Source organism: Juglans regia, chromosome 16 (assembly GCF_001411555.2).
Source record: "Juglans regia cultivar Chandler chromosome 16, Walnut 2.0, whole genome shotgun sequence".
Lineage (NCBI taxonomy): Eukaryota > Viridiplantae > Streptophyta > Magnoliopsida > Fagales > Juglandaceae > Juglans > Juglans regia.
The window spans coordinates 14,041,721-14,068,141 of NC_049916.1; the positions used below are offsets into that span (position 1 = coordinate 14,041,721).

Below are 26,421 nucleotides of genomic sequence, written 5' to 3' on the forward strand. Positions count from 1 at the left end.
AGCTCATCTCAACTCATCTCACTACTATTCATTACTATTCAGCAACTTTAACTCACAAATCTCACTACTATTCACAACTCATCTCATTACTATTCACAATCCATCTCAACTCATCTCAGCTCATCTCAAGTCATCTCAAGTCATCTTCGAATCCAAACATCTCCTTAGTCTTTAACACATCTAGCTCCCTATTAAGCATCTCAACCTTAGCCTTTAGGCTATCCTCTTCCCTAAGATGGTAAATTCCACCACTATTTGGGTTTCCTGCAGGTCGTTACCTATTTGTGCTTTCAGTAGCACTAGGTCCAGTCCAAGTGTGAGCTTTTTCAGCAAGCTCATTAAGGTATTCTATGGCCTCATCAGGATCTTTATGTAAGAACTCACCATTACACATCATCTCCACAAATTGGCGCTCTCTAAGTATAAGTATCTCATAAAAATAGCTCACTAAGTGCCAATTCTCATACTCGTGGTGAGGACACATACTTAACAACTCCTTAAATCTCTCCCAAGACTGATACCAAGTCTCACTATCCTTTTGTGCAAAGGTGAAGATTTGTCTTTTTAAAGCATTGGTCTTATGTTGGGGAAAGTATTTATTAAAGAAGACCTGAGTCATCTCACTCCATGACCCAATAGATCGTGGTCTCAGTGAGTATAGCCAACGCTTAGCTCTATCCTTCAAAGAGAAAGGAAAGAACTTAACTCTCACAATGTCATCAGTTGCATTTTGAGTATGAAAAGTCGCAACTACTTCCTTAAATCCCTAATGTGCACATATGGATTTTCATTTTCCAAGCCATGAAAAGTAGGGAGTAACTGTATCATCCCTGTTTTAAAATCCAGTTGGCGAGTATTAGTTGGAAACATGATGCATGATGGTGTGGTTGTGTGTATAGGGTGGAGGTAATCATGAAGAGTTCTAATGGGTTGATCTTCGTGTTCACTCATTTGCTCGAGACTAGATGGATTGTCAAGTAAAGGATTTAAAAAGCTTGATTCTGACTCTTCCACAGGCTTACAAGCAAATATACCCAATGTGTCTCCATATCTGTGCATGCAAGGTAAAAAAATACTAAAAACTAAAAATACTATGAAATGTAAGAAAAAAAATAATGCAACAAGCTAAAAGAGGGAACGAAGTTTCTGCCTTTACAAATTGCTGAAATAAAAACCTCTATCTAGCAATTCTTCTACCGTCTCCCCGGCAACGGCACCAAAATTTGATTACGCCCAGAGAATAATGCAGTAGTTGTAGCACAGCTTTGGGGTGTCGATTCCACAGAGAGATAAATTAAAAGAATTGTAGAAAGAACAAAGAAATTAAAAAAAAAGATTAAATGATTAATAGAGAACAAAGATGAATTTTAAATGCAAATTAAAGTGAAGCAAAGTGACTAACGGTAAAAGTACTCAAATTTGACAAACAGTAAAACGTCGGGAATCCCTTGCACAAATCTAGTATTTTAATTATTCTTAATTCATTGAATAACTCAATTGGGAACTCAATTCTCAAAATTCCCAATTGGAAGGTATAGATTTATAAACCAAGATTAAACCAAATGTAACCCTATGAAAAATCATTTACCACTTTTAAAATACGTAAATTATTATTACTATTGAGAAAATTCAACAACGATAATATACTCAGAAAGCGATATTGTAGCAAGAATTAAATCAATATAGAAAGATAATTGATCCAAACATAATCAAAGAGTCAATCCATTCAATAGAAAAAGCATGACTGAATCCATAAACAGAATAAATTCTATGATTATTTGGAGAAGAAAACATTAACGATAAATTGAGAATGATAAAACAAAAGAGTTTTAGTAATTGAAAATCAAATACATAAATCAAGAATAAATTAAAAATACCATCTAATGTGAAAGTTCATCCCTAACCCTACTTGAGAATTTAGTTACCCATAAATATAATGGACAACAAAAATTTCAAGAGAAAAATAAGGCAAACGGTGGCCATAGAAATTAATTTTAGATCTTCCTCCTTCAAATTGAGTTGTCTCCCCCTCTTCTCCACCTTCCAATTTCTTGTTAATGATATGCTTAAATAGGGGTAGGAAAGAAACCCTAATGTCTTCATATTCCCGTACACAAAATCGCCTAAAGTTTAGGACTCAACTTGGCAGCCACGTACGCGCTTCAGAAGTTCGAAGTTAGAAATCCTTATTAGAGACAACTTTGTAGCCCTTTAAGATAGCTTTCCAACACATCGAGAATCGCATCAATCCGATATCTAACCAAAAAATTATGATTAAAATAATAAAGTGTGTTCATTCTGTCTCATAATGCATTTTGGACTCTAATCCGAATTACTCTCAAACCCCATCATTATTCTTATTTGAAGAGTCCTACACTCGTTGAAAGTTCTTAGGTTGTTCCAACGTCTTGCCCGCTTGAAAGTCCTTTGAATTTGAATGGGTTTGGACTTGCTATTTTATAGACTTTAAAATTAAACATAAAAATCTGCTTAGGAGTATCCAAAAGTAAATAGAAACTCAATTTAAGAATACACATTAATTTCAATGATTTCTATTAACATTTTAGCATTTTAGTCCAGTAATAGGATATTTAGAGTGCACTTTCGTACACTCATCACACCTGACACGCACTGTATGCTGTGTGTATCTGGCCTGGCGTGCTCACGATCAGACATGCCTAGCCGCCTGCACCTTGCAGCAGTTGTCCGCTCCGTACCCTATTGCATGGCTTGGCAGCCCACCAAGGCCCCAGGTGATCACTGCCTTATGCTGGCTCCTTGGTTGGGCTGAGCTTGGTGCCATATTCTTTCTAGATGGGTATGTGGTCGTGGGCTCGGTGGGCTCCGGTTTGGGGGCTTGCTTTGCCTCTCTTTTGGCTTGGGGGCTTCGCTTCCTCTTCTCCCCCACCACCAGGGCCCCCCTCCCCGAGACATGGTTGTCATAAGTACAATCCATTCAGTTTATAGCTGTTCTTCAAATATATTGTCCCAATATAATCCCACTACCACTAGGTGGAATTATCCATTAATGTTTGATTTTTTTAAAAAGACAAAAATTGATTTAAGGGTGATAAAAAGTATAAGTTGATATTTTGAGTATAGTATGTAACATTATTCAATTAAAAAAGTTAACTGTTATATATAAATAAATAAAATCCCAAATGAGGCAAACATAAAAGACTTGATTAACATAATACCTTCTTTTTTTTTTAATTTTTTTATTATTAAGTGTTAACTATGTTCACCAATAAAACTTGTGATAATCATACAATATATGATTATATCTTATATTTGACGTCTGCAATTTCTCGTTGGTTATTTGACGGGTTATCGTGACGTCGAGATATGTAATAGTGGGTTCCTGTGGCACATAGGCATGTGTTCACCACACAGGCAGTGTTCGCCACACAAGCAGATATTTGCCACACAAGTTTTTCGCACAGAGATACTTGCTGCACTAGAGATGCTTCTACCCGACCAACCACTCGAGAATACCACCACGTGATATGCTGAGGGATCCCACATCCAGACTATTGAGTGTGGCCAAATACGAAACCATTCCACCCCAATCCCCACGATACATTCTCATTCTCGTGTGAAGAACGTGGCAATGTTTCGTGGAATGGTTTGAAGAATTTTACGTCTCATCCCATGAGTATAGAGATTCACGATACCAAATCCTCACACAGAAATAGACATTCTCGCCCATAGATAATGGTTTGAATGAACTTTAATACTCATCATCTCAAACACTAAACATCACATTTTTTTTTTAGTTTTATTCTTGCTAAAATAATTGAGTTATTCTACTCATCATCCTTACACCACATACTTGCTAAGAAAAAAAGTAAAGATAAAAATATGTGTGGTGTGTGATGTATAAATGATGAGTAAATTTTTTTATAAGAAATAGGAGGTTAGAACATACCAAAAAAATAAGGAGTTTACCTCCACTATGCGTATAATTACCGGCATAGAAAGTACCAAACAAAGTTGGGATATGCATCCAATTTGTGTGTAGCTGTGCAGGTTTAGAGGGTCTACGATTCTGAAGTAACAAAATTTGCAACAGGATAGCATATTTGTCATTCTAATTCTATTGAATCGCTTACATTTTTCAACATGACCCACCTAAAGAACGGATCTTTGTCTGTAGCATTCAAGTTTATCAAAAGGAAAAGAGCTCAACATCTGACATCCAATACCAAATCTTATTTCTGACTCGTTTTAACATCCATCCATGCAATCGTAACTACTCTATGGCAACGAATTGCTAATTTCAAATGTAACAGTCATAAGACAAGAAGAAAATTAGGGCCCTTTCACATCATTGAGTATCAGAGCTTGAAGATGTAATTTAGCAGTACAAAATTGTGGGCATTGTTGACAAACCTGCGCACATGCAAATGTCATAGTTATAGACCATTCATTAAAATGACATATAATGCGTGCTTGGCCAGTTTTGACCATCAATTTTCTAAGGTTCTGACATTTCTTGTCCTTTTTCCCGGGGGAAGGGGCACTTGAAATTGTCACTTTCATTGAAACATACGGTAAAGTAGAAGGGATGGTTATAGATGACGATGGTTGAACAAGCCTGTAGGTTTTGATAAATATACCAATTACCAAACGTGATCACGTGGATTACCATTTATAATTACAACGTCATCCAAGATAGCGAAGCAAGACCCCATCATTTCCTAGCACAAATCCCTTCTTATCATTGATAAACCTGCACCAGACAAATTACGAGGTTTCAAGAGCTTGAAAATAAAAGTAAAGATTAAATAGTTTCTCTAATCTTTAGTTTTAAATCCTTTCTTGGTTTCCTAGAATTCCCCAAGAGTTTAATAAAATCCCTATGCCGTTTTATTTTTTATTTGGAGCTATTGAGTTAAGGTTTCAGACCTATTTACTATCCATATCCAGGGAACTTAAGAACTTTCGTGAATTAAAATGATGAATAAAAAATGTTGGAGAAATAAAAGAGAGTCAACATGTGCCAAATGTAAAATGTATGTTAAATCATAGTAGGGAAGTGTTAGAAGAGTTGGTCTTACTTCACTGAGTACAGATTTGCAGCAATATTATCAGCTGCTTTGTCACGGATCCATGTCTTGCCACCATTAATAGTTCTCAGTAGGATCCCACTACCCCCTGCTGCCCAAGCCTCTTCCTGCACAACGAAAGAATATGTAAAACAAACAGGCCTGGAATTTGACGGAAGTCAGCAGGGATGGAATATGTAAGCTTTCTTATAATGAATGAGTTATCCATTTATGTAACCGTTCACCGATTCTAAATTTCTAATGTTCTTGTATCAGTGAAAGGTGCATGTCACCCTAGCTGGATGTGGTTATCCATTGGTTTACATATTCAAGGTAATGCTGGTTATTTGAACTGTTATATATACAAAATGCAATGGGAGCTTGCAAAAGCTGCCCATGGAAATGTTCTGAAATGCTGTTTTATCTCAACAACATTGATGCTTGCCCGTATGGGCAGGCTAATACTATGCTCCTTACTTGTTTTCCCTGCAATCTGTAGATAACATTGTTTGCTTGCTATTTTGTACTGTTCACCATGGCATTTAGTCATTATTATGCATACAGGATGAATGCCAAACGTAAGAAGAACACAACTCTGTACTAGTCATATTTGAACAACTACATGTTTGACTTCATGTTGCCCCCATGCCCCTCATAGCCACCATAATCACGACCCAAGGACGCAACCACATCTGTAGAGTACCCCTAAAGGACTAAATACTACTCAGTCTCTCTTGGAATAATTTACATAGCCCATTTTACATATCAAACACCCATTGTGAGACTTAGGGCAGGTTTGGGGAGTGGGATGAGACACAAAATTCTCATCTCATCTCATCTCATCATTACACATTTTTCAAATCTCCATATAAAATATAATAAACAATTCAACTTTTTCAAATCTCAATTCAACTTTTTCAAATCCCAAAACAATAATAATACTAAAACATAATATTTTAAACACTAAAACAAAACACAAAATTCTCATCTTACCCCCCAAACCTGCCCTAAGTATACGACCTTACAACTCCTTTGCTAATATATATTAAATTACCAATGGTCCGAAAAGTTTAAGCCGATGGACGAGGCATCTTCACAAAAATGAAATTAATCGATATATATATATATATATATATCTTTTTTAACAGTTTTTTACAAAAAAAAAAAAGAATTATATTGATCCCCCTCCTTGAAGAAAGGGTTTTTCTGAATAATTTCTTTTTTTTTTATATATTTAGAATTGATTGTACGTTCATATCCAAAAATCTAATATGAATTACTCACACATCAGAGCAAAGATATTGAGTTTGAACCATATCTTCACACTTTACCTCTTAGAATATGGATTAAGTGACGAAGAAAGAACAAACTTTTTTGAACTGTGCGATTGCAACTACTTGCTTGCTAATATGATTAGATTGACCTCTTTCCTCAGTTTACACTTATGGGGAAATTGGTGATATAACATCCTTCATAACCCAATTATACAAATATAGGGCATCACAATTTCTTCCACTCAAATTCTTGAGGCTCGCAAAAGGCCATGTTATGTTGCAATATCGTCTCACATTATGACTTTAGTACTTAGGCTCTTATACGTTGTTATGACTCAGAGATGAACTAATCACACATTTGCAATGCCTTAAAAGGAGAGATTACCGTTAGCTTTCTGATAATTGTTTTTATAGTCCAATTTCACTTACTAAACACCAAATGAAGGAATTAGCACACACCAATAAACTCCATCAGAACCCAGTCACAATTCAATCATACCCATTCAAGTCTCACACCGTAGATCAAGTTGATAGGGGGATTAGTACATAATTTGTCCAATGATGTTGAAATTAGAGTTTCATGCGGGTAATGACGACAGACTGATTTGACATTATAGCTCTTAAAAACCAATGGAAAAAATGTAGGTTTCCATTTGACAATTGAGTGACTTCATTAGTATTATGTTCTTCTCATTAACATTTATATGATTTATGGACATGGAGTCATGGACGCAAGATTTTGTAAATTGAGGTCCCAAATACTACAGCTTCTGGCTGTGAGACAACTAAATTTGCCCATCTTTTCATTTATATTTTGATAATAATGGACATATGTATCAGACGTGCACACAAGTCTGTGTAGACCGTTGATGAATATTTTTGCATGCTAAAGAATCTGAAAATGGTAAATATCCTTGGAAACAATAAGTTCCTAGAAGGACAAGTCATGGTACTGCAGACTTCTGAAGTAAACGTAATCAGACACGGGTGGAGGCAAGTGTCATGTCCTAAAGAATCCAACATTCTAATGTACCTATTGGAAAAGTCATGATACTCCTGCTCTACGTATTTTTCTTTCCAAATTTTTGGTATTTTCTGCACAAAAATATCATAATGCATCTCAAACAAATCAGAATAATATGAAAGGATACAATGTTTTATCTTTGGCATTAATTCAAACAAAAGCACTTAAAAAACCAAATAGACTGGAAAATTACACTCATATCTCTCTTTTGATGGTAAAAGAAATTCCATTTCTATCGCTTTAACCAAAGAGTCCACAACACCCTGCTCCAAGAGTCTATGACAGTAACAAATTAAATATGATCGTGACTGCTGGTAAGCAACAAATGCTATGTCATGAAGCAACTAAAGAGTAAAAGTTTAAAATTTATAACTAGAACATATAAGTTGACCCTTTTAATAAAGTATCTATGTCAAAAGATGTGACTCTAAATGGATAAAACTAACAAAATAGTGCCTTATGCTCTCACGTAACATCTGCAATAAAATTGTGTAGGTACTCATAGATGTAAACTTTTCCCCCAGTAAATGAAAATAGAATATGATTGGCCGAACAGCATCAAGGTAGCATTGATGCACATTATGAAAATCTATTCATATCATTTATGAGAAGATAGCATGTGAAATGTTTCTGTAAATGCATAAGACTTGCTTGGAGGGATGTCTTATTGCAATGTACATGGTAAAATTTTGCATTAGTGCACATAAATAAGGCAGGCACACACATTTTACAGAGAAAGAGAGAGAGTGAGAGAGCATAACACATTGCTGGGTAACACGTGCATTTAATCTAACGCAGTGAATACACAAAGCTTAGCTGTACAAGTTTTTGTTGGGTAACACATTGCCAATTTAATCTAACACAGTTTTGTGGCCACACAACCCTCTTCTTATTCCACCATGCAGAAAACACATGTTATTTTCATTGAAGAATTGCAATTAACATAACGCCACCATTTAATAAGAAAACCGTTACCTCTGATCGGTACCCAACATCGAGAATGCCAAAGCCCCGGCTTTGAACTGGAACTTCTTCAAACTCTTCAGTTATCTGAAACAATTGATATTATTCCATGCTTCATTAATACGCAAGACTTGCACAAAAACCAATGTGCCAGAGCTTCATGCAAAGAATATGACATTCAAGGATGCAGACTTGGCAAGTGGAAAAAATAGTCAATGTGCATCAAACACAATATAGTATATGTAACATCCCTTGAATTATCATTCTAGAATGACAAACAAAACTTAATATTCTTTCTTCACTATCAATAACTTGAATCTTTCAGAAATTAAGATGTAAACCAACCCCCTAATGAACTGCCATCGCTTTCATTGTACATGAAACAGAAGAGCACAAGAAGGATATTTAGCTCATAAAGATTTCATGGTATCCCCAATTCCTGTCTAGGATGTAGAACACGCAGTGGAAGATTCCAAATCTTAAAGTGTGCGTAAGAAGTTGAAACAATTGCTGAGTGATGACCTTTCAAAAGGCCATTTAAATTCATTTTCCAACATGCCACATGCACAGAAATAAATTTTCTTATCTTCAACATATTCCATACACTTAACAATGAGATATTAAGGCCACTGAAGATTCATGCCACAATTTTGTGAACAAAGAGAGAATTGAGAGAGGGGGGCTCTGAGGCAGTGAATTTGGGTGCATCTCAAAAACCCCTAAGAAGCAGTGAGAAGTGGTTGGCAAATGTGGAAAGATCACACAGTACACGGGCTCCTTCTGTCATTCATGGAGGTCGCATATATTGTTGTGTTTTTTGTGAGCAGTAGATCTCTTTTTGCTTCGCAGGAAAGCCATCTTCTTTAGAAATTTTCCCGGAGGAGCTTGATTGCAGTGGTTTTTTGCATCTGAGATTTAGATATGGTGGTTCCAGATGGTGTTGACTGCTTGTATTCAGATTGGAATTTGATTTAGTACAGGTTCATGCTAAATTGTTCGTGAACGTCACAAGAAATACTCCAATCTGACATTACTGTCATAGTGCCTTGTGGTTATTTTGTGCTTAAGTTGTTCTGTCTTCTCTGAAACATCAAATTGTTCAACTTGGTTTCATGAAATTTGGAACCAAGAGAATTTTAAATTTTATGTTTCCTCGCTGGAAGTTTGTATGTGCTTGACATGTGCATATGCATTGCAATTGTGCTGTGGGTAGACATACCCTGATGTGGCATGTTTTATGTTTGGGTTATGCTTCTAAAAGTAACATTCTCTCTGGTTGGTTATGTATTGTGTAATCTGGTCATTGACTGGTATGAGATGCTCGTTTATAAGCTATGATGTAACTTTGTACTGTGGTCATTTTGGTTCAATTATATTAACTGCCCCCTCCCCCCCTCTCCAAGGGTAAAAAAGGAAGATAGATCCCCCACATTTACTTACCCCTGACCCTTTGCTAAGATAAAGTCCACCTCCACGAACAAGAAGCCAAAGACCACCATCAGCTCTCCATCCCATATTTTGGATTCTTCTCGCAACTGCCCTGTTATGTGGTTGCCAGAATGGCTGAAAATTAAATCAAAAAAGGAAAAACTCCAAGTATCAATTACATTCTCAATGAAAGTTTGAAACTCAGTAATCATGACATGACTAAGCGCAGAAAAATAAATTTACTATGACTTGCACAAGCGAATAATGAAATCAAATGCATAAACAATTTCAGGAAAAACACATGCATTGAATATCGGATACCTCATAAGATAAGGGTTTGGCATGAGTTAGGGGGAGACGCTGTGCCGGTTATAAGCTATCATCACTATCTCATGCAGCTGACAGAGAATGTGACAATAAAAGAAAGCAGTCTTCAAAATATACTGATACAGCACCTAGTTATTTCTATTAACATAGTTACATATAACTATGTATATATAGTTACATATATAAGCATAGTTGCATAGATGTAACAGCAACAAAGACAACCATAAATCCTTGGTTATATTTCATAAGATTCAAATAGTCTTCTCAAATATAAAATCAAGCAAGCCTCTAAATATGGTTAACTTATCTTTCTACTTATTTAATAATACCTTCGTAAACTAATACTGTCATATATAATGTTGAGTTGTCCTTTTAACTAAGTTCCACAACACCCCAAACTGATGTCCCAGAAAGGCATAAAAGGAACTTGTCCTGAAAGCAGTGATTAAGTAACCCTTGGAACTAGTTTTAGCATCTCATACTATCAGTGCAAATTAATTGAACGAGTGATACACCATATTCTGCTTCCTGAATATTGAAAAGGAGAGATGGATCATCGAATTACACAGAATACTAAGTATTTACAAATCCCTAGTCCAGTGGGGCTCCATACATTCAGAAAAAATGAAAATTTATTGCAATCTTATTAAAGTTAGACACTCGAGACTTACCACAGACGAAAAGTTATGGTGAGCTTTGTTGGTAATAATTTGGTGCAGCTAAATATCCAATTGTAAGACCACAATTACCTGGAACTCGGCTTCAATTCATTAATTGTAAGACCACAATTACCTGGAACTCGAGACTTAATTTTGGTTGATCATCTGGGGTTGTGGTTTCACTCAAATTTCTTCTTTGAGTTGCTTTAGAACAATTTACACCACATGCAATTGTACACATTCACCAGCCGAGAAAAAATATACACATATGCCTGCATTTTGTATTATATATCATGAAGTACACGTTGGAATTTTTTTGCCTTGGAGCTCTGAACCACATCAGATTCAAAATATGTCCTTTTTGGGATTTTCTGTGTACTCTTTCCAACGGACACAAACCCACCCTCCATATTTCCATTTCTGCCCCTGTTTTGATGTTGCCCCCTTCCAGACCTTCCAGCACTGCCTTGTACCATCTTCCTGCCACCATACTCTCCCCTGCTATTGGGAGCTTTCCTTTATCACCGTCTCTTATGTGTAGTGCTCTTCCTTATTTTTCTCCCTCTCCTCTGTTCGACACACCTGGAATATTATTTTTCATTGCTTTGTCTGGTGCTCTGTCACATAGCTCCCTAAGCTCCAGGGCCATCTTTCTCCATCCCTTCTCTTCCCTTCCACATCCTCAAGGATCACAAGGATGCCTTGTCTCCCACCCCCACTATATTCTATTATTGCCAAATACCTCCCATATTTATTAGAGCTGCATTGTGCTACGAAGGCTCTGCTACCATCGTGAGAGGTTCTTACTCCTTTTCATCAGACCAGGAGCACTCCTCTAATGTCTTCACTACCCATTTCACAGTGAAAGTATCCATCAGTAGCTCCTTCACCACCTTTCTGCCTCTCTCTACAATGCGCACTCATCGACCAGCTTCCACCGAGAGTTCAAAAACTTTTGCTTCTAAGAGGATCAACTTTGGTTGTCCCATCCTTAAGGGATGGCACCCCTTACTAATAACTAAGAAAAATTACTAACACCAGCAAGAATCAGTGAGAGAGGACATTCATACAAGCATTGAGTGAGAGAGAAGAATATGCTTAAGAAAACTGAAATCACCCATCAGTGGGAATAGTTACACATAGGAAATTGATCAATGACAAGCCCTTATTACCCAATTTGGGACAAATGATCTGATTAATAATTAGGATGGGTGACTTCAGATACCCCTGTGTAAAACTTTACTCACACCTCTCAAAACTAGCAACAATGCAATAATATAAGTTATTCTGCTGTCATATCCATGCCCTCATATACTTTAGTATCTACATCCCCATACAGTACTCTGGGCCTTCAGATGCCATTCATTTGATGAGAAATAATAAGGAAAATAAAAAACTCAGTGGCTGAAGCTAAAGCATATACTTCCGAAGTAACAAAAAAACAAAAGCAACAACTAGAAAGGGAGAGCCAAAGCCGAAAAGAGGATTCCTCCCCTTTTTTCTTTCCCACAAAAACAGTGATCGAAACTTTCATCTCGCACGGCTCAAAAAAGAACTCATCTTCTTTCATATTATTTATCAGTTCTAGCCTTTACAACTAAATGGGTATATGACGAGAGCTGGGAAACATGAACAAGTTAATGGTGATAAGTTTCTGAAGCTATATGGTACACAGTTGCCAAGTGGTTTACAATATCACATGGAGGCAAGGAAGTGCATAGTATTTCTAAATACACTCAACTAAGCCTTTCTGGACTAAAAACAAACTGAATTTTCACTTTGATTAATCAAAAGAATTCTATTTAATTTCAACAAAGCAAGAGTATGCTTCTCATGTGAATTAGAAGGAAAATTCATTAATTAAAATTGAGTCAAAACACCATAAAAATCATCAACAAATCTAAGAAAAATTAAAGATGATTAGTCTAGACCTAAAAGATTCTAAAGGTGACGGATATAGTTGATCTCTTATCAGATAGATAAATTTAGTTGTGCAGAAATTTGAAACTGAAAACAATATTATCCATGATATATTCACACCCTAAAAATCTTCAATAAGCATGGTTTCGCAAACTCGAACTCTGGGATTGATGCAAGAAAAAGTAAGGTAGGCAGTCAATCATAAATTATAGTTCGTGCACTAAACCACTTTGTGCAACCTTCAGCGAGCATCAAAAAAAGAAAGATCCTCCTATATATCTGATTCGAGTTTAAAAGGAAAACATGCCTCATGTAACCTACTAGAAGAGCATTACGTAAACAAAGGAAGGCCCAATGGCATTGAAAAGCAGGAGAATCTCACTTGCCCAGGCTCCCACGTAAGGTAGAAGTTACCACGGCTAGAGACAGCAACATATCTTCCATCTGGAGAGCGATTCACTGCATTGAATGTTCCCGTATAATAACTTGCACCACTAATACCACTAGAGACTGTTCTGAAAAGGGAAAGAAGATACGTGAACATCTTATCTGTTGAAAGGAAACATTCACACCATAGATTTAGTGGAATCATGGCTCTGTGTAGAAACCTTTCTAGGAGACCGGGAAAATGATACACTTTGGAGAGATAATTAAACAATATTGGTAAGAAAGTTTTTTAAGCTCATAAAAATAAGTTTGTTGCATATTGATTCATGCAGCACATTTGGATTAAAATATGAAGTTGATCCATAAAAAAAGATAAGAACAGGAAAAATCTAAGCTTTAAGGGCATAGTTTATAAACTGAATAACTAGCATGACCATTCACTCTTGCCTGCCCCCATCCCCCGAAAAAAAAAAAAAAGAATGCAAAGGGTAAATTACATTTTTCTGCCCTCAATCATAGGTTTATTTGAACATTAATCAACCACCAAAATTATGGGATTGGTTGCAGGTTCTCCACACCTTTAATATTTCTCCAAATTTCGTACGATTTAACCTTTATTTTCACATGTTAAACATGTTAGCCAAAAAAAAAAAAATGAATAAAACTTAAAAAAAAAGATTATACATTCTTCTTTCCACATTTTTTGCTTAAGTTTTTATTGTTAGGTTAGACAGCACTAGTTGGTGTTTTGTTGGTTAGAATATGCAGGTGAAGAGTCTCCTTTTTTTTCCTTTTATTCTTTTTCTTATTTTTAATGAATCATGAGATAAGCATGTAAATTTTAAGGTAAAGAAGTATAACAGAAATTGTGGAATCTTAACAGTAGAGAATATTTAAACTGATCTAACAATTAAAAGGTTGATAATTCAAATTCAAGGTTTGAGGAAGACATTGCAATTGACCTCATAGTTTTGTGTGAAAAATGCAATCAACTTATTTCCCAAAAAAAAAACAATAGCTTTCAGGACACATCAGCAGGAAAAAAAACATAGTCAAAATAAAACAGAAACGAAAACAAGTAAAAACACTAAAGAACTTTCAATAATAAATTCCCATTAACAGATGTGCACAAGAAAATAGATAAGCCAATGGAATGGTAACAAATATAGCAGTTAGTTAGAAGCATCCTATTCTACCTGACTTGATATAAAAGTCATTGCAAGAGGACCATCAAAACATTTTTCTATTAGTAAGTAAAGTTTTATTAATGAAGAGGACCATCTAAATATGTCCAGGTCATAAAAGAATGTGTTAAAAGGTTGCAAGATATACTAATTTTCATAATTTATTCTAAATTCAAAGAAATAGGGGAGGTTACTTATGTATCAGAGATGGAAAATTTGAACATACTTGCTGGGTTCAGAAAGTGTTGTCTGATTATTCAGTTATTGTGCACATCATATGGCACGCATGACCATGCATAGCTATCAGACAAGATGAGCCCTACTCAAATCCAGCAACAGACACAAGATGCAACTGTAAATAGACTGCCTAAGGCTCATAAGATGAATATGAAAATTATTATTATCTTGCCAGTAAACCAGATCGTCATATCTAACTAATACCTGATACGGGTGTCAACACCTACTTTTAGATAAACCCACCTAATGAGAACAGTTTATACAAGTAGACTAACTTAAATTATAGTAGAAACACACCGATTAAGAGTAGCTGAAACAGTTTCCTGAACAGCAGCCCTCCAGTTGTAGCCCCTATTGGACGTAACATATATTGCTCCTTCGTCTGTGACCATCTCCGCACTCTTGTCTCCAGTTGCCTTTATATATACCTGCATATGGCATAACAGAAGCATCTAGTATTGGGTACTGATACTAATCTCATTTATATAGAGCCAATGGAGATATTTTGTTTTGATAAGTAGAGCCATTGAAACTATATTTTTTTTTATAAGTAATAACTTTATTAATAACAATGTAATAGGCATAGCCTGAGTACACAAGAAGTATACACAAGAAATAGCTAATACATTCTAGAACTTAGAAAAACGAAGACAAGAACGCGTTTACAGCCCCTCCCTTCAGTACAATAGCAGAGAACCAGATAAGTAGAGTGCTTATAAAAAACTTCCAAAATGCATCTCTATTATGTTCCCGATCATTAAAGCACCGCTCATTTCTCTCCCACCAAATACACCATATAATACACAAAGGCAACATTTTCCAAGCAGCTGCCACTTGGGAACAAGTATGCATTTGAAAGTTGGTCCAGCATGTTAGGAAATCGACCACTGCTTCTGGCATAACCCAGCACAGCCCAACCCTTCCAAACACACCATCCCATAGCACTTTAGCCATTTCACAATGAAGTAGTAGGTGGTTCGCTGATTCCGCTTCTTTCTTGCACCAATCCACAACAATCATTCCGCGCTTCCTCAAGTTGTCAATAGTCTGAATATTCCCTATTGCTGCTGTCCATACAAAAAAACCACCCTTGACTGAACATGAGCCTTCCAAATCCTCTTCCAAGGAAAGCCAATATGGTGCTGATTTAGTATCACTTTATAAAAATACCGAACTGTAAATTTCTTAGAGGCTGTTTGATTCCAACAAAGTTGGTCCCTGCCCTGTCTTTTTAACTCCACTGAATACAACTGTCTAAAAAAATCAGTAACCTCCTCTACTTCCCAATCCTGGACAGATCTGGAGAAGCCTACATCCCAAAGCACCACTCCATTGGAAGATACCATCACGTCGGAAACTGAAGCTTGCTTATTAGTTGCCAACCTGAAAACAACCGGAAATGCTCGATACAATTCAATATCCCCACACCAAACATCAGACCAAAATCTGATTTTTGAACCATCACCAACCGAGAAGTTAACTTGTTTTAGGAAGCGACCCCAACCTTTCCTAATAAACTTCCATAGACTCACTCCATACGAATCTATGCTCTCCATGGTACACCATCCTCCCCAATCACTACCATACTTGCGATCAATCACCCCCCTCCACAATGCTTCCTCTTCCCCATGATATCTCCATAGCCACTTCCCCAACAACGCCTTATTAAAACTACATAGACTATGAATACCCAGACCTCCATCAGCAATCGGACAGCAGATTTTTTTCCAACTTACTAAGGGAATTTTGGTCTCCTCTCCCAAGCCTCCCCAAAGAAAATCTCTATATAATTTTTCAATACGATTGGCCACACCAACTGCTAAAGGGAATAAAGATAGGAAGTAAGTAGGAATATTTGAGAGAGTACTCTTTATAAGAGTAATCCTACCCCCTTTAGATAAGTAAGTCCTTTTCCAAGTTGCCAACTTCCTCTCTATCTTCTCGATCACCCTGTCCCAAATGTGTTTGGCCTTAAAAGATGCCCCTAACGGTAGTCCCAAATATTTTATGGGCAGAAATGCAACTTTACACCCCAGAAATTCAGCCAAGTGATGAATATTACGAACCTCTCCCACCGGTACCAATTCCGATTTACTTAAGTTCACTTTTAATCCCGAGATGGCTTGAAAACATAGCAGGACAGCCCTCAAAATTTGAATTTGTTCCCCAACAGCCTCACAAAAAATGAGGGTATCATCAGCGAAAAGCAAGTGTGATATAGTAGAGGGGCCACTAGAATTGGTTCCCACTGAAAATCCCGAGATAAATCCTACTCCTACCACTGCCACCACCATTCGACTCAAGGCTTCCATAACAATGTCAAACAAGAAGGGAGATAAGGGATCCCCCTGCCTCAAACCTCTAGAATTCGGAAAATACCCACAAGGCTGCCCATTAACAAGAATAGAAAAGCTGACTGTTGAAATGTGACTTATCCAGCCACACCACTTATCACCAAAACTGCATCTTCTAAGCATATACAAAAGAAAATTCCAGTTTACATGATCATATGCTTTTTCCATGTCCAACTTACAAATGACCCCCGGAGCCCCTTCCCGCATGCGGCTATCTACACATTCATTTGCAATCAACACCGAATCTATAATTTGTCGTCCTTTAACAAATGCGTTTTGAGATTTGGAAATGATCTCCCCCATCACTTTGCTCATTCTATTTGCTAACACCTTTGAAATAATCTTATAGACACTACTTACCAAGCTAATTGGGCGAAACTCCTTCAACTCCAAAGCACCCACTCTTTTTGGAATTAAGGCAATAAAAGTGGCATTCAAACTCTTCTCAAACTTTTGAAGCTCATAGAATTCATGAAAAACTTTCATCACATCCTCCCGCACAAACTCCCAACAATCCTGAAAAAATGCCATAGAAAAGCCATCCGGCCCGGGAGCTCTGTCTCTCCTCATTCCACACACCACCCGATGCACCTCAAGCTCTTCGAACGGCCTTTCCAGCCAACTTTTTGAAGAAGCATCCACCGCTGCAAAGTTCAATCCATCTATCTTAGGTCTCCAATCTTCTGTCTCACTAAGGAGGGAACTAAAATACTACTCAGCATGCTCTTGGATCTCAGCCGGTAATGTAAGCAGATTATTTTCAGCTCTTAACATCTCAATAGCGTTGTTACGTCTATGAGAATTGGCCATTTTGTGGAAGAAGCTAGTACACTTATCCCCCTCTTTGAGCCAAAGAACTCTCGACTTTTGCCTCCATGATATTTCTTCCCTCAAAAGAACCCTCTCAAGTTCTATTTTTACTTCATTCATCCTAGACAAACTCTCCTCTCTATCCCCATCAGCTTCCAAGGATTGGAGCTCATCCCAAATGACCTTTTTCTGCTGCTCAACATTCCCAAAAACCTCCTTATTCCAAATCTTCAAATCAGCTTTTAAAGCTTTAAGTTTACTAGCCAAAACAAAACTAGGAGTCCCCTCAAACTGGTACAATAGCCACCAATTTTTTACCATATCTACGAAGCCCTCCACTTCTAGCCACATATTCTCGAATTTAAAGTACCGTTTGCCCTCATGAATACCCCCACACTCAAGAATAATGGGGAAGTGATCCGATCCTATCCTTGGGAAACGTTTTTGGCACAACTTCGGATAATGAGCTTCCCACGACGATGAAACTAAAAATCTGTCCAATCTTGAACTGCCTCTAGAATTGGACCACGTATATTCACCCCCCACCAACGGCAAATCCAGCAATTCCAAGTCGAAAATCAACTGTGAGAAAGCCTCCATTGCTGCAGTTATTGAAGAAAGACCCGCCCTCTCACTTGGGAATCGAACTATATTGAAATCCCCACATATGCACCAAGGAAGATCCCACATAGAATATAACCCTGATACTTCATCCCACATCAGGTTCCTATCCCGATCCCTATTGGGACCATAGACACTTGCTAATGCCCACGACCACCCATCTTCCACGTTCCTTAAAACACATGCCACCAAGTAATTTCCAATACACTCTTCTACCATCTTGACAGCTCTATTATCCCACATGACTAGAACTCCACCAGAAGCACCAAAAGAGGCTAGGTAAGACCAGCCTACAAATGAACCTCTCCACAAGCTACTAATAACATTTCTATCCACATTTACTAATTTTGTTTCTTGAAGACAAACAACATCAATCTTCCAACTATGAATAATAGACATCGCGAAGGCATTTATTGACATTATTGATCCCCCTTACATTCCACGACATAATTTTAGGCTTCATTAACAAATATGGCATCCCTCCCCTTAAATCTGATCCTCCCTGAGGTACCCTCCTTACTGTCGTAATTAATGGAACAATGTAATCTTTTCAACTCCCGCTTCTTTTTCACAGATGACTGCTCTACCGTGGATCGACCAGCTTCAATAGCAACTAAAAGTGCCCTCAATTGTTCTTCATAACCCTCATAAAAGAGACCCACACAGCTTTGAATTTTCTCCACTTGTTTAAAGACCCAATCTGAGGTTTCCTCTGACACAATCTGAAGAGGAGTCATCTGTAATGGAGATGAACTATCCATCTCCTCCTCATAAACAGCTACTTCGAGTTCTGGCACTGAGGCCATCCTAACTTGCTCTTCCAAGTCTTCTCTTTCAGACCTTTCAAACTCAATCTGCCTACTTTCTTCTAAACAATTACCCCTTTCCACCATAGAGGTCAGAATCTCATTTTGTCCCTCAGCAGCCTCGCCATTTTCCCCAACCTCCCTCGTATGGGTGATCATAGAAGTCAGAACCTCACAATGTCCCTCAACATCCTCAACAATTTCCCCTGCCTTCCCTTTCTAGAACATGGTGGACCACCAGAAGCTCCTCCGAAGCTTCCATTGTGCCTATCGACATTTTCTGTGCCAATGGTGGAAGCGTTTGTGCTGATATCGGCTCCGATACATAGTCTCGGGCTTGAGTCGAAACTGTCTTGCCTTTGCTCCCGAGAGAAACAACTTTACTCCTCGTGATTGACGTCGGAATCTCCTTCACTACTACCGTCGACTGAGTCTGTGCAAGAGCCGAGTCGTTTGATTCTGATCTTACGGCAGAACTGCCTGGTTTCGCTCCTCCATGCTTAACGGACTCTGCTATAGGTAGCATTTCTTGCAACGAAGCTTCGACGACGTCACCATCTGAGGCTTCGCTGACGTCAGAGGCACTGACCCACCCACCTCTGAGTCCGCCCCGACCTGCGGCTTCTTCCTCCAAGCCAAAGCTTTCGGCTGGTTGGGCTTGGATCCGAAATTATGTTTGGACTGGGCCTTACCTTCATTCTCAGACTCCGGCCCACTCCCCAGGCCCAAATTCGAACCCATAACTCCTTTACCCAAGACGCACTGTATCATCCCATTGACTTTAACAGCCATCTCTTCCCAAGCTGCATGCATATCCCACAAATCCTTCAAAATACTTACATCATTTTGCCCAGACACGCCTCTGCCATCACCCTCCCGCCTCTGTGCACCTACCACAACAGGAGCTTCCCCTACTCTATTCAAGACTACCGAAGCAAAGTTTCTCCCCTCTCAAGGTGTCTGTAGAACCTCCAAGTACGACCGAGCTACTGTCGACGACGAAGATGGAGGACTTCTCCCCTGATCACCTTTGTTACTCACCTCCCTCACGATTGCTACAAGCCTCCTCCACCCCATTCCTTTCCTTTCCCCAGGGATAAAGATGAAGCTCCGACGCCCCTCTCCACTATACTCCACTAGGGCCAAGAAACTGCCACGGGAATTGAAACTCTTATGCGCGATGTATCCCCTGTTACCATCCCTGTAAGCAAAATAATACACCTTCCTTCCATGCTGAGAACATTCCTCCAAAGCCCTTAAGACCCAGCGTGCTGTATCCCAGCCCAACTTCAATGTTTGCAATCATTTCCAACCCCTCTCCGTGATAAGCACTTCATGCCCCTCCGTCCTTATCTCAAACACCTTCGATTCAATTGCAATCCTTCTCATGATTAAGTTAAGCTCTTACATGCAGACACCAGCTCTTACTCATCCAGACTTCCGAAACAAAGTTTGATTCAGAAGCAAGGACAGAAAATCTTAACACCCAACTGAACTACATGCTAATTACCACAATGAACTACCACCAATGATGGCCCTAACCAGAAACAAGGACAGGAAAAACCAAGAAAATGAAGAAAAGCAGAAAATGTACGGAGAGAAAAAAGCATGAACTGCCGATGAAACTCATTGAAACTATATTGTGATAATAAGGCATACATAACAACATTTGGCATCCAATATGATAGGACTGCACATTCTAAGATCAACAATCACCTTAAGAAGTAGAAAATAAAGGGTGAATTAGTCTTCGTGTAAGTGAAAACTGGGGACCAGTTAGGAGACCTTTTTTTTTTTTAATAGGTGATCAGTTAGGAGGCATTGACATGGAGTTGTCGAGCACTCTATTTTCATAATTTCACATCATTTCAGGCAGCATATACTTGGTGATGTGCAGTTTCATTTATTATAGTAGTATATATACAATTTTGAGCCTTGTAACATTAATTTAAACAACAAAGCATGAGATAAAAATTCTACCACCCAGTTTTTCTGCCACATACAGACCTCTCCCCACTGCCTTATTCTTCTCTGTTCCTCTCTCCACCTTGTTACTTTTCTTTTCTATTTTTCTTTTTTTCTTTTTGGTTTATGAATATTAAAAAGAGGAAGTTCAGCGGTATATCCCAGAAGAACAAATTTCCAAGAGAAAGTTTGCAACTCTCATATAAGTAGCAAAAAGAATGAAATTTTTAGAATTTAAATCCCAATATATGGCAGCATAAGTCAGCGTGAGTATGCATTCAAGTATATTAAGGTCACCTAGGATAAAATACTTGCGATTAAGCTCGAATGCATATGACATATATAATAAACACCAGGAAAAACTTCATTATGCTTATCTCAACCACACACGCAGATATAGTTTCCCATTATTACATTATTAACAAAGAACCAAAAGTAGTCTTTATAGTTCTTGTGTACCATATCTCCAGGAAGCTGAGAGCTTAGTGGTATTCTTTCCCAGCTTTCTCCCGCATCTGAAGTGTATAACAGAATTGCAGGTTTTCCAACAATCCATCCCTCCTTTCCTTTGAAGCTAATGGAATTAAATCTGTAGTTGAAGTCTTCGTCCTCGGCTGAGGGTATTGAACGTGGAGCCCAGGTGTTTCCACCATCTTTTGTCTCCATAATGGTTTGCCTAGTCCCCAGAAGAAAACCTACGATAAAACAGTGTCAAATTGTGCTGAATCGTTTAAGTAGTGCTGCAGTAGTATAAAAAAAAATGTAGAAGGTCAAATTTTATATAAGAAGAATTGAGGAAAAAAAAAAGAAACAAAGAAAAAGAGAACTTCACGATCACGAAAATTATAGTTCTATAAATTTAGTTAAAATGCAAAAGCCATTGATGTAGTTAAATGGGGAATAAAACAAACACAAAATGAATTAGTGGCTATGGTAGGTGCAATATAAATTTAGTCATAAATCACAATCTAATCAATGATGGTCGTATATATAGAGCACATAGGAAACAAAACCAGTGAAGGGAAGTAATAGAAATACCGTGATTTAAGTCGTCAGGGACGAAAGCGATGTCGAGCAGGACGACGCCAGGGTCAATGGGCAGGTACACTCTTTCCCACTCGGAAAGTGCGTCTTCGGACATTGCCGGTGGTGGAGCTGCTACTAGAGACAGGGAAATAGCCGTGGTCTGGGATATGAATTCCCTCCGATTCAACGAAGAAGGAGGAGGAGGAGGAGGAGAAGGAGAAGATTGTTGTAGGGAAGCTTTGGGTTTGGGTTTGGGGGGTGAAATGCGAGGTTGAGCTGGGTGATAACTATATTGCTGGCGAGGCCGTGAAGTGCTGGCCAGGAGAGAGTTCAAGGAGGATGGCTTCAGTAAAATCATTGGATTTGAGCTCGAGTACTCGCACAGTTGCAGCAGGTTCGCCATTCTTCGATGCTCTCTCTCTCTCTCTCTCTCTCTCTTATCCGAGTGGTGGTTGGTTGTTCTCAACGGCTCGCGGACAGTTTTTGAAGCGCGTGGATGGGTTTTCTAGTGGATAGGGCCTTTTTTCGTAGTTTTATTGTCTCCGCAGAAAAAATAAAACTTTAATAAATAAAATAATTGAACAAGTCATTTAACCATGTATCCAATAATTTTAAGGTAGAAAAGTTATTAGGCTTAAATTAAGTTTAATAGATCATTTTGAATAACATCACAAGCTGAGGTTAGGACTAGGGATTTTTACCAGGCTTATATACTCAAAAGTTTATTTTAAGACGTTGAAGTTTTGGGAATGACTTTTTTATAGTATAAATGGGCCATTATTTTTGGGAAGTCTATTAAGTTTAATAGATAATTTTGAACAGACCACGATACCAAAATTTATTATGGTAGATTAATTATATTTATTGAGCCCAATTATTAGGTCAAAGCCTATTAATATTTTATGGAGCTAGTGGGTTCATTTTTATAAGTATTAGGCAGAACAAATTATTGAAAGTTCATAAATATTTTTTGGACGAGCGTTCCACTCCTCTCCTCTATGTAGGGTGAGGTTCTTCCTTTGTCTTTTGACAAAGCTAACTTCTCTTAGGCTTTGAGTCTGCAGAGCTCTTGGCAAGATGACAGAGGATATAACACAGCGTTGGGAATCACTAAAACTAACGGAGGAGGAGCAAGAGCAGCTCACTCTCCCAGAGGAGCACTGTTATCATCCAATATCAAAGGGAAACATTGTCTACTTGCAATGATCTTCAATGACAGAACAGCAAATAGGGAGGCTTTCAAGTCGACAATGTCCAAGGCATGGAACACAGAGGGATGGATTACATTCAAGGAGTTTGGTATGAACAAATTTCTTCTTGATTTTTAGCTAATTTTAGACAAGAACAAAGTTATGAGCGGGAGACCTTGGTCTTTTGACCGTCACTTAGTCTGCATGAAGGAGCTCGAAGGAGTGCTATCTCCCACAGAGGTGTAGTTCACCCATCAGCCTTTCTAGATTTAGATTCATAATCTCCCCTTTGCTGGGATGACTGAAAAAGTTGGTGCGTTAGTTGGCTCGGGTTTAGGGAGAGTGCTTGAAGTTGAGGTTGATAGGGAAATGGCTGGGGCAGCTATCTATGAGCCAGGGTTGATGTTAATATCTCAAAACCCCTACCAAGAGGTCGTTTCCTTAAGGTTGGAGACAGTCAACACTGGCTTTTTTTCAAGTATGAGAGACTGCCACTTGTATGTTTCAAATGTGGACTCTTGATGCATGGGAAAAGCAATTGTGCTAAGCTAGCCCAAGACTCTCATGGCACAGAGCAGTATGGACAATGGTTACGTGCTAGTTCTTCCTTTTCACAAGGTAAACCCCTAAGAAAGTATGGAGGTTCCATGGAATATGACCATGGATCCTCATGGAGATGGCACACAACGAGGAAGGGGGATTTCCAGCTTCGGTGCTACACCAACACAGACAAGGAAAGAGGACTCTGAGTTGACCAGAACAGGTGGCACAGTAGCTGGCACATGTTCCCAAGACAATGACATCTCAGCTTTGGCAGGACATTGGCCACCTGACAGCTACAAGGATTTTGTCAACAAAAGTCCTGAGACCACCCTTTCTGATGAAGGTCCTGCTGTCATCCAAAACAGGCCCTCAAAGGATCACACAGACTTTCCAAATCAGGTACTCCCCTTGACTCCACCTACCCCTTTTGATGAGGGTGAAAAAGCGAGACTAGCTGAGGACCCAATCACCTCAACTCAACAACTCTCAGGGTGCCATACCACCCTGGATCATGACATGAAGGTTCTTTCACCCACTAAACCTGTGACTGGCAGTATCTAGAAGAGAAAGGCAAGAGGGCAACTAGCTGCCCTCACAGAAGTCACAGACAAACCCACTGCCTATGCTCGTGTAACTCACACCAAGAGGAATGCTAAAGAAACGGCCCATGAATGTAGTAAGCAAGAAAATAAGAAACCTAAGCTAAGGCTCATGTTTGCAAAGAGCAAAACCCAGAACATTTTGGTGGAGGCTGCTTTGCAGCCCCACCAATCCCAATGAACTGCTTAAGTTGGAATTGTTGAGGGCTTGGAAACCCTCAAACAGTTCAGGAACTTCACCTCTTGGTGAAAACAAAGTGCCCCAACTTGGTTTTTCTTCTGGAAACTAAGTGCACCCGTGATAGAATGGAAAAGCTATGAATTAGACTGGGTTTTGATAACTATTTTTGTGTGGACAGTAGAGGAAAGAGTGAAGGTCTAGCCTTACTTTGGAACTCATCTATCAAAGTTGACCTCCTCACATACACTAACTGGCATATTTCTGCCATGTTAAAGCCCATCTCAGAAAATTCCAAATGGCAAATCACTGGCTTCTATGGCCATCCCATTACTACAAAAAGACATGAGAGCTGGAACCTGTTAAAAGCTCTAAAACCTGGTGATAATATCCCTTGGCTTTGTTTTGGAGACTTTAACGAGATCACCCATCAAAAAGAAAAAGTTGGGGCCTCCCTTAGACCTCATAAACAGATGGCAATATTCAGGGAAGCACTGTCTTCTTGTGGCCTGTATGATTTGGGTTTCCATGGTGACAAATTTACTTGGGCAAACAATAGGGAGGGGGACCGATACACTAAGGAAAGACTTGATAGGGCTTACACTTGTTGGATAGAAAAATTTGCCACTCATGCAGTATACCATTTAGAAAGTACCCAATCAGATCACAAACCAATCCTGATTTAATCAAAGGGACAAGAGACTGTTCAAAAAAGAAACAAGATCTTCAGGTATGAAGCAGCATGAAGTAGCTTGGAGGACTGTGAGAGCATTATCAAAAGGGCCTGGGAATCCTCAGCTCATAAACCAGGGGCCATTCAAAGAACTCTTCAAGGGCTTAGGTTCTATCAAGAGGATTTAAAAATATGGAACAGAAGCAATCATAAGAATAAAGGGCAGTATCTCAAAGCTAAAACTGAGGAGTTAAACCACCTGAAGAACACGAACCAAGGTCACTTAAGTGCTAAAATAAAGTTGCTACAAAAAGAGCTGAATAGTATTATGGATGCAAAAAATCTCAAGTGGCAACAAAGAGCTAAACAGGCCTGGCTAAAGGATGGGGATTGAAACACCAAGTTTTTTCTTAAGTGTGCAAGTCAGAGGAAACAAACCAATACCATTAGCAGGATTCAATCTAGTTCAAGTTAGGAAACTACTGATCCTTAGGAAATATGCAATGCCTTCCAACAGTTTTTCTCTGACTTATATTCAACTTCTCAACCAATGGATATAAAGGACTGTCTTGTAGCAATGGAACAGGTGGTCACAGAGGACATGAGCTCAACCTTATCCAAACCTTTTACAGCTGAAGAGATTAAAGCTACCATATTCAGTATGAACCATTAGGCTCTCCTAGGCCTGATGGTTTTCCAACAAAATTTTTCCAGGAATACTGGGATACAGTAGGCACTCGAGTCTGTCAGGCAGCTTTGGAGGCACTAAATGGAGGCAAGTGGGAAGGCAAACTAAATGAGACTTTCATAGCACTTATCCCAAAGAAGACTAACCCAACTCAAGTCTCAGACTTCAGGCCAATAAGTCTGTGTAATGTATTCTACAAAATCATTGCTAAGACCATTGCAAATAGACTCAAAATTGTCCTGACTGAGATCATTTCCCCTACACAAACAGCTTTTGTGATATGAACCCACAGGAACGGAATCCCTTGAACCCACAATCAATTTGAAAACTCCCCGAAAAAGTCAAAATCAAGTCAAGGATGGAGAATCTAGACCCGATAAGAACTCGTTTCAAGAACCTAGATTATATTAAAATCTAGACCCGTTGAAGAACCCGTCTCAAGAACCCAGATTACAAAGGAAGAACGCCACAAAGGTTGTGATTTACCTTTGATAAGTTCAAAAGTTCAATTAAGAAC

The 26,421-nt window shown here is 38.5% G+C and overlaps 1 protein-coding gene and 1 non-coding gene across 2 annotated transcripts; one reads left to right on the forward strand and one right to left on the reverse strand.

Moving 5' to 3' along the window:
* The first annotated feature begins 464 nt into the window (after positions 1 to 464).
* LOC118344956 lies at positions 465 to 572 on the forward strand. Its single transcript, XR_004798683.1, has one exon. It is a non-coding gene; the product is annotated as a small nucleolar RNA R71 (small nucleolar RNA).
* Positions 573 to 4,079: 3,507 nt separating this feature from the next.
* Positions 4,080 to 22,534, reverse strand: LOC108998138 (photosystem II stability/assembly factor HCF136, chloroplastic). The gene is made up of 9 exons (XM_018974600.2): positions 22,046 to 22,534; positions 21,467 to 21,702; positions 14,749 to 14,879; positions 13,026 to 13,158; positions 9,750 to 9,872; positions 8,322 to 8,396; positions 5,061 to 5,176; positions 4,649 to 4,732; positions 4,080 to 4,392 (listed from the first exon to the last, which is right to left on the reverse strand). The coding sequence occupies exons 1-8, from the start codon at positions 22,434 to 22,436 to the stop codon at positions 4,666 to 4,668; spliced, it is 1,272 nt and encodes a 423-aa protein (XP_018830145.1). The 5' UTR covers positions 22,437 to 22,534; the 3' UTR covers positions 4,080 to 4,392; positions 4,649 to 4,665.
* Positions 22,535 to 26,421: the final 3,887 nt, after the last annotated feature.

Bases quoted from the DNA above. Each gene is read 5' to 3' on its own strand.
- LOC108998138 (XM_018974600.2), bottom strand. From the start codon at position 22,436: ATGGCGAACCTGCTGCAACTGTGCGAGTACTCGAGCTCAAATCCAATG. The intron at 13,159-14,748 runs GTGTGTTTCTAC...TTCCCTTTTCAG, and splicing joins GTTTCAGCTACTCTTAATCG to AACAGTCTCTAGTGGTATTA. The intron at 8,397-9,749 runs GTAAGTAAATGT...CAATTGTTTCAG, and splicing joins ATCTTAGCAAAGGGTCAGGG to ATAACTGAAGAGTTTGAAGA.